The sequence below is a fragment of the Mya arenaria genome, chromosome 15, assembly GCF_026914265.1.
Source record: "Mya arenaria isolate MELC-2E11 chromosome 15, ASM2691426v1".
NCBI classification, from domain to species: domain Eukaryota; kingdom Metazoa; phylum Mollusca; class Bivalvia; order Myida; family Myidae; genus Mya; species Mya arenaria.
Genome location: NC_069136.1, coordinates 25,697,592 through 25,716,294, shown reverse-complemented (window position 1 = coordinate 25,716,294; position 18,703 = coordinate 25,697,592). Strand labels below are relative to the sequence as shown.

General features: G+C 35.5%; 2 protein-coding genes across 2 annotated transcripts; both read right to left on the bottom strand.

Moving 5' to 3' along the window:
• Window positions 1-1,883: 1,883 nt before the first annotated feature.
• LOC128219238 (gigasin-6-like) lies at window positions 1,884-2,571 on the bottom strand. The gene is made up of 2 exons (XM_052927050.1): window positions 2,435-2,571; window positions 1,884-2,151 (listed from the first exon to the last, which is right to left on the bottom strand). Exons 1-2 carry the CDS (start codon window positions 2,569-2,571, stop codon window positions 1,884-1,886), a joined length of 405 nt encoding a protein of 134 aa, XP_052783010.1.
• Window positions 2,572-12,879: 10,308 nt separating this feature from the next.
• Window positions 12,880-18,311, bottom strand: LOC128219237 (penicillin-binding protein 4-like). The gene is made up of 6 exons (XM_052927049.1): window positions 18,115-18,311; window positions 17,571-17,834; window positions 17,234-17,376; window positions 17,041-17,148; window positions 14,358-14,435; window positions 12,880-13,878 (listed from the first exon to the last, which is right to left on the bottom strand). Exons 1-6 carry the CDS (start codon window positions 18,309-18,311, stop codon window positions 13,253-13,255), a joined length of 1,416 nt encoding a protein of 471 aa, XP_052783009.1. The 3' UTR covers window positions 12,880-13,252.
• Window positions 18,312-18,703: the final 392 nt, after the last annotated feature.

Sequence of the window (18,703 nt, the reverse complement as noted above, 5' to 3'; positions counted from 1 at the left end):
ATAAGCATCATACAATGAAACAACATGAATTGGGTTTTCAATATATAAACATTGTTCACCTTTTTTCATCACATTGCTTCAATACCAGTGCTTATTCGTGGTGAAATCATGGGGTTTTTTTTACTTTTTTTTAATTTGACCTTGATTTTGACCTTGACCTCGACTTATGATTATTTAGAAAACTATCATATTTTAATAACTAACTTATAACAAATAGGATTTAATAAAATTTTGTTTGAATAAAGTATAATGACGGCACTAATTTCATAAATAATCCAAGTCATCCAAATGGCAAATAATCGGCGGCCATCTTGGCGGCCATCTTGGATTATGGGAGAACCCTCGATCTGACGCTTGGGGTCTGGCTTGCAAAATATCTGCAAGACCTCATACTATCACCATACAAAGTGGCTCATTTCTAGAATTAATAGTGCAATTCTATGAAATATCCCCCAAAAAGACCCTCACTATTAGATATTGCACGTAAAGAGCGAATTCTGAAATATTGGCACAAAATTTTAACTAAGCATCACGGTTCTTTGGTACACGACGTGTATTGGGATCAAGTGAATAATAATATTCGTGGGTCATGGGCATTAGAGGTTAAGCAATTGCTTAATAGTTTGGGTTTTAGCTATTTATGGAACAATAATGACATTTCCGTTCTTCAATTAAACAGTGTCATACAAAGATTACATGATCAGTATTGCCAACACTGGTTTTTTCTATTAGACACGTCATCCAAATTAAAAACTTATTGAAGTATAAAACGTAGGTTTGGTTACGAGAATTATCTTAATTGTATTAAAAACGACAAGCATCGTATTTCGCTAACAAGATTAAGATGCTCAGCTCACAAACTTGCAATCGAAGAAGGCCGTTTTAGAAATTTAGAACAATCTGAACGTTAATGTATATTTTGTCAAATGAATGTTGTTGAAGATGAGTTTCACTTTGTGCTTGTATGTCCTTTTTACAGAGACATACGGATTGAATGCTTACCTTGATATTTTTGTCATTGGCCTACAATGCAAAAATTTAAATTGTTAATGTCAGCTGAGCAGAATAGTACACAAATTAAACTTGCTAAATATGTATATCTTTCAACTTTAAGACGAGAAAGTATCATAAACCAATAAATGTTTATTTTATTTTATTTCTTTTTTTTTCTTATATTGCTATTATTGCTTGCTTTGAAACAATGGTTTTTGTTGTTGTTTTTTTTGTTTGATCAGTGAACTAAAACAAATCATAATTATGCTCTGAACAGTGGCCTTACAACGATCACTTTTTATCACTAACATACCCGTTACTGTCAAAACATGCCTGACCGCATTAGCGAGGGTGGTCAATTTATAGATATTGTTCTGTAAAGGATTAAGGTACGCCAATGTTCAAGCAATTTCACGTTAATGATTACTATTTTACGTGAATTATCAATATCCTAATAGTGTTATTAATCTGTGTATTATAATATCATGCTCTTCTCATGTATGTAAATAAATGATACCGCCGGAAGCAAAGGCGATGAACTTGAATGTTTGTGCTAATAAACTATTGAATTGAATTGAATTGAATTGGGTCTGTCAGCTGGTCCCCATTCGTTGTATTCCCATTGTTCAGGACAAACTGTAAATAGCGCACCATGTCCTCTGCAGACGACAATATGGCTCCTGCTGGCTCCGCCGGGTGCAGTCTTTAAATAGTAATAAGCTCACAACATTTCTCAAATATTAAATTAAACATTCTAAACAAACATAAATCAAAACTCGAAATTCGTTTGAAATAAGTAACTTTCCGTATTTTTCAAGTCTTGCTGGGTTTAAGTGTTTTTATAATAAATATAGCTACAACTATTAGGTTATAGTAATATATAAGGGATCTTACTCATAAATATCTGAAGTTGATTCCTCAAACGAGTCGTCCTTGTATATGTACGGATGCGCCATATCACTTGAAAGAACGTCTAATGTCTTTTTCAGTATTTTAGCTGAATTCATTCCAAGGGGAACAAAAAATCGTGACGACACAAGATTTTCCAACGTATCTCCACCTAACTTTTCTGCCACATGGCCAAGTAACATGTACATGTAATTGTTGTAGATGAAGGAGTCCCTAAAAGGGATTTGCTCTGGCAGATACCTCATTCGTCTGCAAAACAATGTCATGTGTGAAACGATTCATAATGATGGATCCATTCTGAGTATTGAGCGTACACGTATTTTGATATTATATGTTATATAAATTGTAACATTACTAAACAAAATGACACCTTTTTTTACAAAAGTCCGCTGACGTTGCATTGCTCATTGTATTGTTTGCATTTAACTAGAGCATTGCGCCAATGCAGCAATGAAATAAAACAGTTTAACTATACTAATGACATATGAATTATATTTGTATATATTTGTTCAAATGTGAGATGAGTTATTACTTGCACAAGTCTTCCCTCGATAAAGATGATGGAAACCCAGCCATGAGGCCATTGTCAGGATTGGCAAGGCCTGTTCTATGAGACAAAAGGTCTCGAAGAGTTGTCTCCCGTGTCCTATAGTCATCAATGAACCCCATACTCTGAGCCAAGAATATCGGATAGCTTCGTCGTCCACTGTAATCTGTAACCATGTATTGGAACTCAAGACTTATTAGTGAGAGAGAGTCGGGTTTACCAATCTTCTACATTAACTTTCCTTTGAATCAATTCAAAGTTTTAGAAGTATATTAAATAAAAGCATTTGCAAATACAGCTGAAAGAAGGGGGATATCTTCCAACATGCTCGAAACAAAAATGCATCGCTTAACGTTATTGGTGTGTTTCAAGTAGTGAATGTTTCGGATTTAATGGTCAAAATATACTTGTTTTCAATATATTGAACGCGGATACGTGATTTGGCTCATGATCTTGTTTTATATCTGATGGCAATAATTATTGTTCTGCAAAAGGAAGTAGCCGTTGCGTTGTGTTTGCAACGTCCCTGCTTTACCACTTTTACCATTATTAAACAACAGAGTGTGTCGCATTTATTGAAAAGTAGTTACTTCATTTGTCAAAAATTCACGCAGATGGTACAGCGAGTCGAGCCCACATCATAACAGATTGTTTAACAATGTCAAGTATGGCAAACATGACTGCTACATCAATCACTATGTCATGCGATGATTGCACTTAACTACGGATTGATATCGAAAATGTCAACTTATGGTTAATTATAACTTTAATCCTGCCCTTGGTTTACATAAGCAAAAAATGCGAATTTCTCACCCTGGGTTGACTCTCCTTGCTTTTATACTTTTATTAGATAAACATTGATCCATTTTAGTGTAAATGATGTCAGATTTTATGATACTTGATCGGTCGCTGTAGTTTATCACCTGCTTATAAACAGATGTAAAGTAGAAATCAAGAAAAATACTTATGTGAAAAACTACAGAAACAAGCTCAGTACCAAAAAGTTTTAACACAAACCCGGTTTAATGGCACTTGTAAACGCCAAAGACATAGAACACTAAAACAAAAAAATCACAAACAAGAAACATGGAAGAACAGCACAAAACTCCACAAGCAGCACATTGCATAATTACTATATATAAAAAACTAGGTATATTTATCAAGGTACCGCCTTGGAACGGTCAGTAAAATGTAAATTTACTGTGGGTCTTAACAAGTTTGTGTACACAACCACACTCTTATCCCAACGATCCAAAAAAAAGTAATAAAGTTAATGGTTGAACATCATCAATTTTCAAGGTGTTTCTTAAACATTTGCTTTTCTAGTTTTTGCCATAGTCTCGTTTAAAATAGGACTTCTTTCAATGAATATCTATGCATATTTAAAAAAAAGTGTATTTACTAAGGCTTGTAAGGTACCGCCTTGGAACGGTCAGTAAACTGTTAATTTACTGGGGTTTTGAATTAGTTTACGTGCATAAACCTAACTCTTATCACAACAATCCTAAATAAAGAACACACGTAAAAGGTAAATCTTTTCAAAGTATGCATTAATTTGAGCCTCATTTACCTCGCGTATATATATATTTGTTTTGTGAATTCTACTGTGTACAACTCTTTCATCAAATACAAATTAAGGATTATGCTGTTATTACATGTGTCTTGCTTAAACTTTAATTAAAAGTTTCAAGTTTTATTGGCCATATCGGCTATACAATGCCTTTAGCCATTAAGAAAACATAAATGAGATGCACATCAATTGTTTAGTTGACAAATAAAATCTTTGTCAATACATTTACAAAAACACCATATATGATTATTTTGTATTGTCACTTTCAGTCATTTATCTTTTGAATCCATTGGACATTTGGTAATATATAAATGCTTCTAAATGGTTGGTATATTCAAACAATTGTAATATGAACGAGGTTTAGAATTTAACTTCTATTACTTATCTATGTTTGGAAATGAAACACTGCAGGACACCCTAAGATTCCTAACATTATGATCTCTCACTGTAGCTACTGATAATGGATATTATTTAGAGGCACAAATTCTTATTTAAGGACACATTAGATAAATAGTTCAGCATATCCAACAGTGTTGTAATGTAGAAACAAGGAATTGTATACTTAAAAACTAGCTCAAGAGTATGATACAAGTTTGATAAATAATAATGTGAACTATATCAGTTATTTCCTGCATAGCACGGCTTTTGTTTGATATACAAAACAAAAATCATCGCTTCTTCAGAGGATACAAATGTACAAGTTTGGTGAAAGTATGTCAACCCTTGCTTAGGTTATTCAGTACCAGATGGTTGTATATTTTGTATCAGCGGCCTTGACCATCGGGCTCCAAACACAATCCCATGAAAGGTCCATTAACTCTCTCTATATATCAAATTTGGTCACAATATGTCAACCCTTTCTAAAGATACTCATTACTAACTATTTTAACAACAATGACCTCGACTTTGACCATGACTCTCAGGGCCCAAAACACAATTCCATGAATGGTTTTTATAAACTTCTAATATATACCAAGTTTGGTAGCAATTCGTCGTTCCTAACTGGAGTTATTCAATACAACCACTTTTCTATTTATAGTAATAGTGACATTGACCTTGATCATATGGGCTCTAAACACCATGATAAACTCTACCTGTATACCAAGTTTGGTCACTATATGTCAAATTAAACTAAACGATTTGATACCATAGATGAGTTTGTTGTTTCTCTACCACCGGCCCACCCGAACAACGACGCAAATCATTCTGATAACCAGTTTCCGCTTTGGGTAAACCTGTTTAAAATTATCAAAGTGTGCCTGTCGAAAGAAATAAAAAAAATAAAAAACAGTAAAAAAAAACCTCCACCAAGGGCAATAATTTGTTTAAGGTTCAGATCGAGTTATGTAACATAATTATTATATGGTCGTCAATAATTGTGCTTAGTATTAAGTCATTTGGATGAAGGGTATAGAAGTTATTGACAAAATATCCCAACTTGCCCGAAAACATTATTCTTCCCTACACTTGAATCTTAATTCCTAAGGCAGTCAGGGGTCATCAATTGTATAAAGGATATTATGGAGTTACGTAACCTCATTGTGTGATTGTCCGGAGCAATTATGTGAAGTATTAAGTGAATTAAATTGAGGCTATTGGAGTTATAAGTGAAAATGCCAACTTGCTCTAAAACTTGAACCGGACGCCGATGCCAATGCTGGGACAAGTAGTAAAACCTCCTTATTGTTCGAATAGTTGAGCTAAAACTGCTAAACTAGCTTTATTACACATCTATTTTGAACAGTGATAAGGAAGCGATAGAGACCATAGATATGATGATAAGCCCTAAAGTTGGCAATTACCATGAGCTATATTTGCACCATACTTAATCCTTGACATTGCATAAGTTTAATAGCAGGTAGACTTATAATCGTATAAGGTGGTCGGTTTCTAACGTGTAAGTATTCTAAAGACAAAAGAGAAGTTGCGAACCACTACTTATACGGGTAAGCGCTTCGTCACCAAGGTATACAAATTCAGACTAAAATTTTGCAAACGAGTTTTAAAATCATCTGCCATTTTTCAATGTTCGGGTAGAAACACACAAAAGAACACGTACATGTCGTTTTTTAACTTTCGTTTTGTTTCAGTTCCGTGAACTACATATGCACTCTCATATCCGAAATAGTATGTGTTTTATATAAATACCGCTATGCTGTCATACTTGTTCTCTTTAAGCAGGATTGCCAGCAGAGCCATGGTAAACGACTTGGTTACACAATTAATGTTGAACAATGTATCTTCGTCAACAGGCCGTCCACTCTTTAATTCAGCAGCCCAAACCCTCGTGTCCATGTATCGTTTTCTGTATAAAACATTAAGTTTGCCATGCTTTAACATGAAATTTTAAACATATAAGACTTGAGCGTGAACAGTCAAGGTAGACTAATGTAAGCTTTAGTATTTAGTACCAATGCAAGATATGATATACCAATTCAAGTTCAAGTATACCAGTACAAAGTATAGTATATCATTCTGCGATAGTATAAAATTGCTCTACAATATAACGTTGCGCTGTAATATACCAATGAACTGAAGTATACATATGCGCTGTTGTTTACCAACAAATTGTATAGTATATCAGATGCATGCTTATGGAATATGACACAGTAATTTCAGTTTAAAGAACTTCAGATTGTTCGAGTTGGGGCCTCATGAAATAAGGGCATTGCTTGCTGGTCATCAGTACGCAACTAAGCGGCTTAACTTACTTTACCAAGATTGCAGTGATTAAGTTTTTCCTTTGTTCTGTATTTCAAATCAAGCATAAAAAAGCCCATTTGATGAACATTAATGGCCGAAACAACTTTTGCATTTTTGTTATTTTGTTTATTTTTAATATGTCTCTACATTAGAAATAAAACAAGAGGAAAATAGAGCAGGTTTTCGAACGAAACTTTAATAGTTGTTTATATAACCAAATGTCTCTTTATTACGAAATACCAGTGGTGACATTTCAATTTCACGGTGTCAATTTCACAATGTTTAAAGTTTCATGAATTCCACTTCATGATTTTGTTACACGTATTCACTATTTTGAGAGTTCGTAAATGAACATTTATTTTTTCACGATTAACGATTTCAACTTTTTAAGAACTTAACAATCGTGAAATCATGAATTCATTACGTTTAATTCAACAACGATGGTCGTATATTATAGTAATTATAGAATCAAAACACCGTCGATGATGGTCGTATATTATAGTAATTATAGGACCAGAACACCGTCGATGATGGTCGTATATTATAGTAATTATAGAATCAGAACACTGTCGATGATGGTCGTATATTATAGTAATTATAGAATCAGAACACCGTCGATGATGGTCGTATATTATAGTCATTGTAGAATCAGAACACCGTCGATGATGGTCGTATATTATAGTAATTATAGAATCAGAACACCGTCGATGATGGTTGTATATTACAGAGTAATTACAGAATCACAACACCGTCGATGATGGTCGTATATTATAGTAATTACAGAATCACAACACCGTCGATGATGGTCGTATACAATAGTAATTACAGAAACGAATCGAAGTTTTGACCGATATGGATAATTAAAACTATTCACCCCATACTCAAACAGAAATATATTGCCTTTGAAAATGCCAAGCGTCATACCCGGAACGTGACGGCATTCTAACGTTGCCTGTATAAGTTTCACAACGCCTTGTTCCATTTCACCGTCAAACACTGCTCCACGTGCCCTGGTTAACACGAAGGCGGCAACAAAATAACGGAGAATGTACTGCATTGCTTACTACGTATTGCTGCTTGAGTGTGAATAATCCAGCTGTAACCTCGTTTTAAATACAGAATGTTTGGTTTTATTTAGCAACTTCTTTATTGTATTGTCTCACTGTTGTACAAGTTTTACAACAGGCAATATAAATAACTGCTTCGTTTAAATTTCCAACTCGAACAAATATTTACATATGCTTTAGTTGTTAAGATATATGTTATAACTTATTGCGAACTTGATAACAAGACAAACATGAAAGAAATACGATATAGTCAATCAAAACAGTCATTCTAATAGGAACGATGAGGATCGACTATCTATCAAATAAACAATCAGGATGTAAGATACTTATACACTTTATCATGGTAAGAGATAATATCTATCAATATTTTAACACTAACTTCAGTTTAAGATACATGTACTACACTAACACTGATCTACTACACTTTTATATTCATATAAATAAAAGCTTCTGAAATAAACTCAAATAAGTTGAACTGTATATTTCTTGTCTTGCATGATATCAATGAATTTCATTACACTATGCTTACTACGTAATTCTACGAAAATCGACATATTCATTATAAAAACAAACCCTGCCGAATCCATAAGGGCTTGTATACAAGTTTTATTAGTCTGACAACGTATTTGTTTTTAATTTGAACTACTTAGAACAACATATACATTGTATATAAAAATGAATGGAATTCATAAGGGTTTGAAAAGCTTTTCCATGACCACAATCCATTTTGTAGGCAAGGTTCTCTTGAGCAGTACGTCATTCATTCATTCATTCAATTCATTCATTCATTCATTCATTCATTCATTCATTCATTCATTCATTCATTCATTCATTCATTCATTCATTCATTCATTCATTCATTCATTCATTCATTCATTCATTCATTTATTCATTCATTTATTTCAATATATCCTCCGCAAGGGAGATTTGAACACAATGTAATATATATGAGCATGTTTAAATATGTAAGAAGAAAAAGTTCTTTTATGCGTGAAGTAGCAGGAGAATCATACATTCACGTATACAATTGGTTCATGTCAAACGCAATATTATTGACAAAGTAACAGCAATTTTATGACCATAATATATATAATATAACATAATCATCTAAAGCAATTTATGCACAAATGCCCATGTTCCAGTAGTATTTAAACACTATCGAAGGTGTTATATACATTGCACGCATCTTGTGCATACGAAAACTGAGCTTGCATAACAGCAATTGATAACAGTCTTCATTTTGTATGTAATTGCTCCCTAAAACAAAATCCATGAAAATGGTCGAATCTTTTTTTAGCTAAATCGGACCCGACATGTTGAACAAACACTATGTTTAGATCACAATAAAATCTTTCGCGTACAGCTGCTGTGTACGGACAAGCAAAAGCGATATGCTCGGTTTTGTCAAAGAACACGCGTTTGCAAATTAAACACACGGATTGCAGTAAAGAGGGATTGACTAGCCACAAGTTAGCAATAAAGTGCGCAAGTTTTAAGTCCGAGAGATTATTCGCCAACTGCCACACAACACATGGCTCAATTTGATTATGGAGATTGTTGAACAGTAAAAAATCCCTGTCACTGTTAAGGTTTGCGCGCCATAGAGTTACGGTTTTATGGATAGAGCTTTTCCAGCTCGACTTCGGACGTGCTACACTATGCAATATGAAATCGTTAAGGCTATCTTGTATGCGGTATTTGATACCAAAGCGCATATGTCAAATATGAAGCCAAGCATTGGATTACTTGTTCGACGATTAAGAAATGTTATATATTTCCTTATAAAAGTTGTCGCGTTAAACCATCGGAAAGCAAGGTCGTTATCTTTTGCAGAACAAATAATTTGCGGATCTCTACTAAGCTTATTAGACGATATAGTCCAACACTTGACTCACACATGTCGGAACGAGTGTATTTATTAAAGCCTTGAATCATTTTAACAACATTATGTTGAGTTCTATTGATGATATCGAGATCCGATGACTTGAGGTTATTCCACTATTCGCTCCCATATAAAATAGTTGGAATAATGTTGTTTTTTTATATATGCTTGTTGCAGTTAATGCACTAAGACACTCGTCATGCAGTCCATAACCTTTCATAGCATGGAATGAGTTTTTGCCCTTTGGACACCGTTCTTCAATACGTGTTGTAGACCGCATCCCATATTTAGAGTTAACTAAATTTAATATCACTAAATGAGTGGACGATTCGACGTAACTAAGCGATTGTCCGGCGAATGTTACTGATAATGGAACTTACAAGCGTTTTGTGGAAAACGACAAGCAACAAGAATTTGTAGTATTGATTTCAAATTTGTGAAGAACTGCGTAGTCTTGTACGTGTCAGACAACATCAAAGGCGCCTTTCATATCTAACTGAGCTACATACACATTACTTCCACATTCGAGATTATGCGTAATTACTTCCTGAAGATTAAAGGCTGCAGTTACACAACTTAGTCCTTTTTGAAATTGTTGTTGTTGTTTGTTTGGAAATTAGGAAAATTATTTATTTTCAAATCTATTTACGATGACACGCTCGAATATTTTGAGAAACGTATACATAAGTGAAATCGGTCTGTTACTACTAGGACTTGACCGTGGCTTGCCATTTCCGTTGTAAATAGGGATGATGTATCTAATTTTCCATGACGCCGGATACTCTTCGTAGCGAATTTGACAGAAATTTAAGGGCCATAATAACTGGTTGCCCACCGTATAAAACGTGTTCATTTAATGTCGAGTCTAGACCGGGGGCTTTTCTACGTTTCAATCTTTTAATTGCGACCCTAATTTCATGTTCTGAAATTTCTTTAAATGTAGTATTATCTGGTAAAGTTTCTCGATTTTTTTCATTAATTTTGTCTTTAACTTCACGCTGAAATTCTGAAAGCGGCTGATTAAAGCCAACATCAAAAACGGATCGGTAAAAACTATCAAAACCATCCTTTATCATCTCACCCTCGTACTTTACGCCGTCAACCTTGAGTTTTGAAACACTGTTAGGAGTTATATTTTTTAACTTTCTAAGAAGGCGCCAGAAAAAACCGCGTTATCGATTTTATCAAAAACATTATGAACATTTGTTTCGGAGAGCCTCCGCTGTGTAGCTCTAAAAAGGGAATTTGCTCGTTTAAATCTTTTAAATGAATCATTGCTTGGACTGCGCGGACGACCATTTCGAATCGATTGTAATAGTTCGTGTTTCGCAGATAAATATAATTGTTTTATTTCATCATTCCAGTAAGTTTTTGGTTTGTGTATCGGGTTGTGTGTTGGTAGATATTTGTCAAAAGTTGATACTAGTACTAATACAATTGTCTCATTTAATGTATAAACGTCTGGAAGTATAAATAACTTCTCGTTTATAAACGCTTTATCTAACAATGTTTCTAGTTTAAATGTCGAAATATCCTTGTTTTTATTATTTTGAATACGGACACGCGATTTTGAAAATGATCACGTGATATCCGCAACGGCAATGATTACTGAACAACATCTGGATATTTGCATTATATTTTTTAGTTCTTGTGATTGATGTGTTTGTTGACGTAGCTGGTCTATATATTTGATCGGAATCATTTTAGAAACAGTTTTTATAACAAATTGCATTTATTGATATTTAACCCTTGATTTTGACCTAAATATAAGCATGGAAGCAGGGCATCCCGAATTATCTGAAAGCTTATAGACTAACTATCATAATCTCAACAAAAGAAATTCAAACTTCAAGCTTAAAATGTATCACCACCGTTTCAAAAGACGCATTTTTGCAAGGTATTTACACCGTTTGTCAAATATCAAAAGCAATGGTTACTTGTCTTTGCTGTACAGAAATCGCTCGTCATGTCGTTCATCTCGAAGATACATGACATACGATTTACAGACATGACACTATTGGATAGCGATGGCCCCTGGAAATATTCATTCTCTTAAAATTATTTCACTTTTGCGTAAACATGCAGCTGCGTTTAAAATAAATTTCTAGAAATCATTATGTTAGCCTAGCTTCGTAAACACCTGTATGGTATTTCTTCTGGAATAAATCACGCAATAATTACAATGCCATTTGCTTGATAAATCAAATTGACCACATTTCTTCCTTTGTTGGTATATACATATAATCATTATGTCTCTATTTGAGGTCAATGTTAGCACAGACTCCAATTATTTAAAATCGGTTTCGTTTCCGTTGGAAACCGAAAGTAGTATCAGAGCTGTTTTTAATCCCACGGAAAAAGAGTAAAGATTGTCTCTAGCATGTGAAACTGAAACAAAAGGCGCCGTTGCGTAGGCATTACTGATGTGATCAATCGGGGCACCTTGGCCATTTTCGTTTGAAAATCACTCGGATGTACATTGACGGTTTACAGTGTCAGAATTCTTTACATTAAAAAAACATTGCAAGTGGATCGCGTAGTTATTTCAATTTAGCAGTTAAGCCTAAGGATTTTACTCTAAAGAATTCTTATGTTATAATATACTTAACGGGGAATCAATTTCAACTAGTGATAAAAAATACTCTCTAAAATGCTATAATAAATGAATATAGTTATTTTTATATTTAAGAACTACTTTTCACTAATATACCGGTTTACATCCGAGGCTCGTCGAATGGCGGAGATGTCAGTTGGTTTCCTCTTGTGATTTGGTTTGGTTAGTTTCACGAGCACGCTATCATAATGCTTATATACTAGCGATTGCTTTTTCAGCTCAAGAGTAGATGGAAACCAGGTTTCATAACATTGTGGTAAATTGTGCAAATTTAGCTTATTTGTCTATGTTTGATTTTTAAAGGCAGACATTATCATAATTGACTTGAGTTATGCCATTTTTTCAATATGAGAATTTTGGTGTTAATACTTTAATCTACGTAATTTTTCAGTCATTTCATATGCATCTGAGTTTAAAATTATTCCAGGCGCGCATGTGCATCAGTTAAGATAGTATTTGCAAACATTTCGAATTCGAATTGTATACTAAGAATATAAATTCAAGATAGTGATAAAATGCTAAATGCTTGCAGTGCATAATATTGAGAAACAAAAATGAAAGGCCAAACGTTAAACGTTCCATAAAAAATCGATCTGAAATTGATTAGTTTACTGAAATTACAAATTATTATGTTTGACATATATGTTTTTATATATTAAAGGATGGTCAATCTTTCCTTGAAATACATGTTCAAATGTCTTAGAAGACCGGTTCTCGGCCATTTTCAATACAAAAGTTATCTTTGCATACCAAAAAATATTATAAATCCGTTAAAATTTCTTATTTTGAAGTCTTGGACAGTTATAAGCTCGCTATGAAAATCTTTCTTGACTGTCACAATTTAGAGCTGATCTTGCTTTAAACGCAAACTAAATTGATTCTTCATATCAAGACGCAGTGTTGTATCGTTACAGTTGAAAGCACATCAACAACGCATTTATCATGTTTCTATAAATCGTTTGTGTTTTTAAATGCGTTGATTATATTTTAGCCATACAACGCACGTAGCTAACAGATATACTATCAACCAAGCTGCGCTAAATAACCTACAACTTCCGTTAGTGTTTCGAGATATAACATCTAAGATGGAAACATCTTTTGTATATGTAATATTGGTACCAAAGTTTAGTATCATTGATGTCACTGTTCCAACTTCGCGAACAAAAGTTACGTTTGTTTTTGTCGTAACGTTGTTATGGTCAGTAAGCGGAACGTAAAATTCCCATGGGTATGTTATCTCCATCAAGAAGCGTTCTTTGTCTTGGGTTGAATAGAGATTTCCCCCGATTATTCCCGATTCGAAGTTAAGCTGCGTTTGAGAACTTCCACTCACAGTTAATATGAAATCAGGTTGAAACTCATTTCCGTAGATCCCGGCATACTCGGAAATGTCCGGTAAAAAAGCAGGAATTTCCGTCAACCTCGGATCTGTCTCATTAACTTCTTTCCAAGGTAAGGGGAAGGAGCAGGCAGTTGATGAGTTCAGCCATGGTTCTTTGTCCAATAATATGTCTGCCAGAAAGTACATGGTTGTCGTCAACGATTTGGACTGGTAATCCTTGAACATGCCTCCATTTGTACTAATAAATATCCCTGCAACAAACATGTGTACATTTACTACAGTTAATCATGCTGTCAAAGTTCAAATTGTTCAAATATGTTTTTTTAACGACTACGAAGTTGTTGTTGTTGTTGTTGAATCACAAACATAGATTCATTAAATTACAAAACACACACAACAACAACAGTTTCGCAATTGAATGATAAATATGCTGCTGACTTCAGCGTACCATAGTTTCATCCCTACCACCTTATATTAGTCTAAGTAGTTTCTATAGTATGTTATTGTTCATCGAAACATTGCAAATTTTATAATTACACTTTATAAATACCTACATGTAAACATTGGAAATGTTGTAAAATGATTGTGGTTTAAAGGTTACTTCACACTTACACGGTTTCAAATGTATTTTGTATAATCATTAAATTTATTAAAATGTACATCTTTAGCTAAGATCTTACTCATGGACTGTAAGCTTACAGTTAAACAAATTATCTCTTTTCCTCTTTACCTATATTTGTCTCCGGGAACAACCAGACCAGCGTTATGTAAGACCACAATGCTCCACTGTGCCAAACCGCTCGATAACCTGAAAAAAACCCAGACAAACGTTATGTAAGACCATAAGCCTCAACTCAGCCACACCGCTCGGTAACCTGGACATACATACGTAAGACCTCAAGCCTCAACTGTGCCACACCGCGCTCTACCCTGGAAACACAGACCAACGTTATGATAGACCACAAGCCTTCACTGTACCACGCCGCTCGGTAGCCTGGAAACACAGACCAGCGTTATAAAAGATCACAGGCCTTCAATGTGCCACGCCGCCCGTTAGCCTGGAAATACAGTCCAGCAGTATGTAAGAACACACGCCACTGCGCCACAACGCTTTGTAACCTGGAAATATAGACCAGCTTTATGTAAGAACTCAAGCCTCCATTGTGTAACATCGCTCTGTTACCTGGAAATATAGACTGGCATTTTAAAAGATCACAAGCCTTAACCTGGAAATACAGACCATCGTTGTGTTAGACCACATGATTCCACTGTGCCACACTGTTCGGTAGCTTGGAAGCACAGATCAGCGTAATGGAACACCACAATCCTCCACTATGCCACAAGGCTTTTTTGCCTCGATATACAGACCAGCTTTATGTAAGACCACATGCCTCCACTGTGCAACACCACTTGATAGCCGGGAAATTCAGACCAGTGTTATGTACGACCACAAGCCTCCACTGTGCTACACGGCTCAGTAACCTGGAAATACAGACCAGTGTTATGTATGACCTCAAGCCTTTATTGGGCTACATCGCTCAGTAACCTGGAAATATAGACTAGCGTCAAAACCACAAGTCTCCACTGTGCCACTCGATTTCCTAGTAATACAGACCAGACTTATGTAAGACCACAAGCCAGGCTAAACTCTGCCACACTGCTTGATAACATGGTAATATAGACTAGCGTTATGTAACACCACAAGCCTCAACGGTGCCACTCCGCTCTGTACCTTGAAAACACAGACCATCGATATGTAAGACCACAAGCCTCCATTATGTTACACTGCTATGTAGCCTGAAAATACAGACCAGCGTTATATAAGACCACAAGCCTCGACTGTGCTCCAGCTGTCTGTAACATTTTAATACAGGCCAGCGTTTTGTACGACAACAAGCCTCCTCTATGCCATAAGTATTGGTAACCTTGTTATACATACCAGTGCTGTTACTACAAGCCTCTACTGTTCCCAACCGCTCTTAAACCTGGAAATACAGACCAGCATAATGGAACCGATAAGCCTCCACTGAGACCCATCGCCGGGTAACCTAGAAAAACAATATCGCGTTATGTAAGACCACAAGCCTCCACTGTGCCACACAGATCTGTAACCTGGAAACACAGACCACCGTTATGTAAGACCACAAGCTTCCATTGTGCCACACTGCTCGGTAACCTGGAAATACAGACTAGCGTTAAGACCACAGGCCACCACTGCGCCAAACCGCTCTGTTACCTGGAAATATAGACCAGCGTTATATAAGTCAACAAGCCTTAACTGTGCCACACCGCTCAGTAACCTGGAAATACAGACCAGCATTATGTAAGATCGCAATCCTCCACTGCATGATGCTCTGTAACTTTGAACGATACGTGATATGGATGAACAATATTTTAACTGGGGAATCTGTGGCCATGTAGCTAATCAAAACCCATATATAACCTTGTCAGACAGTCACGATACATCCACCGACTGACATCAATAAAAATAACGCATATTATAAAACTCTGCATAAAATTTGAATAAATGTTTGCCTGTTTTATAAAAGAACACCTTTGATGGGTTTGGACCTATAAATACGAGACTAATGCGACTTTCTTCCGAGTTTCCTCCACTTTTCGGACTCGTACAAACCTTCAATATGTTATTGACATTTTAATGAGAAAATGTGTTTTCATGACAACGACGCGAATACTTACAGTAGCTTCATCGTAACTAAATTCAAATATTTCTCGAACATACTCCCACAATGACGCATAGGACATTTTATTGCAGGAGGCTGTGCATGATCCTCCGTCTTGCATTGTACGTTGACGCCATGTCTAGAAAGGCCTTTTGAAGCTGATAACTGGGTAAGAAATACGACAATAGGCAACATCGTGTAAGGCAGTTTAACTACAGTATATGGTTAAGTAAAGGGTTTTGATAGAGGTTAAAGAGACATTAGCTTAAAAGTCCCTTAGACACTTCCTAGTCATGTACGAACAAAAACATGTTAACTGCGAATGGAAAAGTTCCAGTCAATTTCCCATCAACATGACGCTAGTTTTGTAAATTTCAGTGACGTGGACCTTATTTCTAAAGTGCATACGCTTGGGAAATCGTTTTGATACAAAGAGTTGTCAATCGCCTTTTTATTCTAGCCCCCCCCCCCCCCCTGTGTTTTTATATTAATTTATCATTATATTTATAGATGTTTGACGTAGCGCGCTAATCAACTAGCGACTAAGCAATTCAATAATCCAAGACTCGCGATTCTTTCAAAAACAACGCCAAAACGTCTTCGCACCACCCTCTTTAGTGATAAAACACGTGAAAACAACAGGGTAAAACAATTATATCATCAATCCGTAAATTAATTGTACGTATTTTTTTGCGAAAATATGCACAATACAAGTACTTGAATACATACCATCGTAGCTACTCTCACACCATGCGGATCCATATCCGACTTGCACGTCAGATATGGGGAATGTGGGTTTGGACACGGTGACCTTCTCTCTGTTCACTGGAATGGCAGCTGAAATGCAAATATGATAATCAACATTTGTGGTACAAATGAGAATCCATTTACAGATAATTGACATTGATAAATATCTGACTACCTGAGAAAGCTTCACTGAAGAGCTTTGGGTCGGTCAGTTGGTCCCCAGGCGTTGTATTCCCATTATTCAGGACAAATTGAAAATAGCGCACCATGTCCTCCGCAGACGACAGTATTGCTCCTGCTGGTTCCGCCGGGTGCAGTCTTTAAATAGTAATAAGCTCACAACATTTCTCAAATAATAATGTGAACATTCCAAACAAACATAAATCAACACGCTTCAAATCGTTTGAAATGAGTAACGTTCCATATCTTTTTACCTCTTGCTGGGTATAAGTGATTTTAATTATAAATATAGTTAAAACTATAAAGTTCTTGTAGTATATAAGGGAGCATACTCATAAATATCTAAAGTTGAGTTTTCAAACATGTCGTCCTTGTATATGTACGGATGAGCCATATCACTTGAAAGAACGTCTGATGTCTTTTTCAGTATTTTAGTTGACTTCATTCCAAGGGGAATGAAAATTCGTGACGACACAAGATTTTCCCACGTGTCTCCACCTAACTTTTCTGCCACATGGCCAAGTAACATGTACATGTAATTGTTGTAGATGAAGGAGTCCCTGAAAGGGATTTGCTCTGGGAGATACCTCATACGTCTGCAATAAAATATTAAGTGTGCGACGATTCATAATGATTGATCCATTCTGAGTATGGAACGTGTACGCATTTCGATATTATGAGTTGTATAAGTTGCAACATTACGAAACAAAATGACACCTTTTACAAAATTCCGCTAACGTTGCATTGCTCATTGTATTCTATGCATTTAACTAGATCATTGCGCCAATGCAGCAATTAAATAAGACAGTTAAACGATACTTATGAAATATAAATTATAGTTGTATATATTTGTTCAATTATAAGATGATTTATTACTTGCACAAGTCTTCCCTCGATATAGATGATGGGAACCCAGCCATGAACCCTATGTCGGGGCTGGCCAGGCCTGTTCTATGTGACAAAAGGTCTCGAAGAGTTGTCTCCCGTGTCCTATAGTCGTCAATGAACCCATACTCTGAGCCAAGAATATCGGATATCTTCGCCGTCCACTGTAATCTGTACCAAATATCCATATATTGCTGACTTTGATTGCCATATAATTCACATAACTCGTTTAACTCAACAATAGCATCGTTACTAGCCCTTTATGAGAAACCGAAAGAACGTTCATCGGACAATGTTGGTGTTCGGAATAAATTATGCAAATTAACTTGAGCATCAAAACTCACATATGAATAAAATGGAAATAATGTATAAAATTGTTTTTGACTTTTGTTCATAGAATTACATACACAGGCAGTGATACTGTCTATGATACTTTTGTTATACCTGAAGTGATGATTTTTCCTCAAGTTTGGAGTGGACTTTAAGGGTCTCTTGGTGTACTCAAACCAGTCAAATAATATAACCAGTTTGCCAAGGTCATCATTCCACAAAGGATGTGTGCTGCCTCCATTTGGTCTAA

What these genes read in the sequence shown, in the direction of transcription:
- LOC128219238 (XM_052927050.1), bottom strand. Translation starts at nt 2,571, where the DNA reads ATGGGGTTCATTGATGACTATAGGACACGGGAGACAACTCTTCGAGAC. An exon ending in TCGAGGGAAGACTTGTGCAA is followed by an intron (nt 2,152 to 2,434) that starts GTAATAACTCAT and finishes ATTGTTTTGCAG; the next exon opens with ACGAATGAGGTATCTGCCAG.
- LOC128219237 (XM_052927049.1), bottom strand. Translation starts at nt 18,311, where the DNA reads ATGGATATTTGGTACAGATTACAGTGGACGGCGAAGATATCCGATATT. An exon ending in CTTCAGTGAAGCTTTCTCAG is followed by an intron (nt 17,149 to 17,233) that starts GTAGTCAGATAT and finishes TTTGCATTTCAG; the next exon opens with CTGCCATTCCAGTGAACAGA. An exon ending in GTTCCCGGAGACAAATATAG is followed by an intron (nt 13,879 to 14,357) that starts GTAAAGAGGAAA and finishes TGTTTGTTGCAG; the next exon opens with GGATATTTATTAGTACAAAT.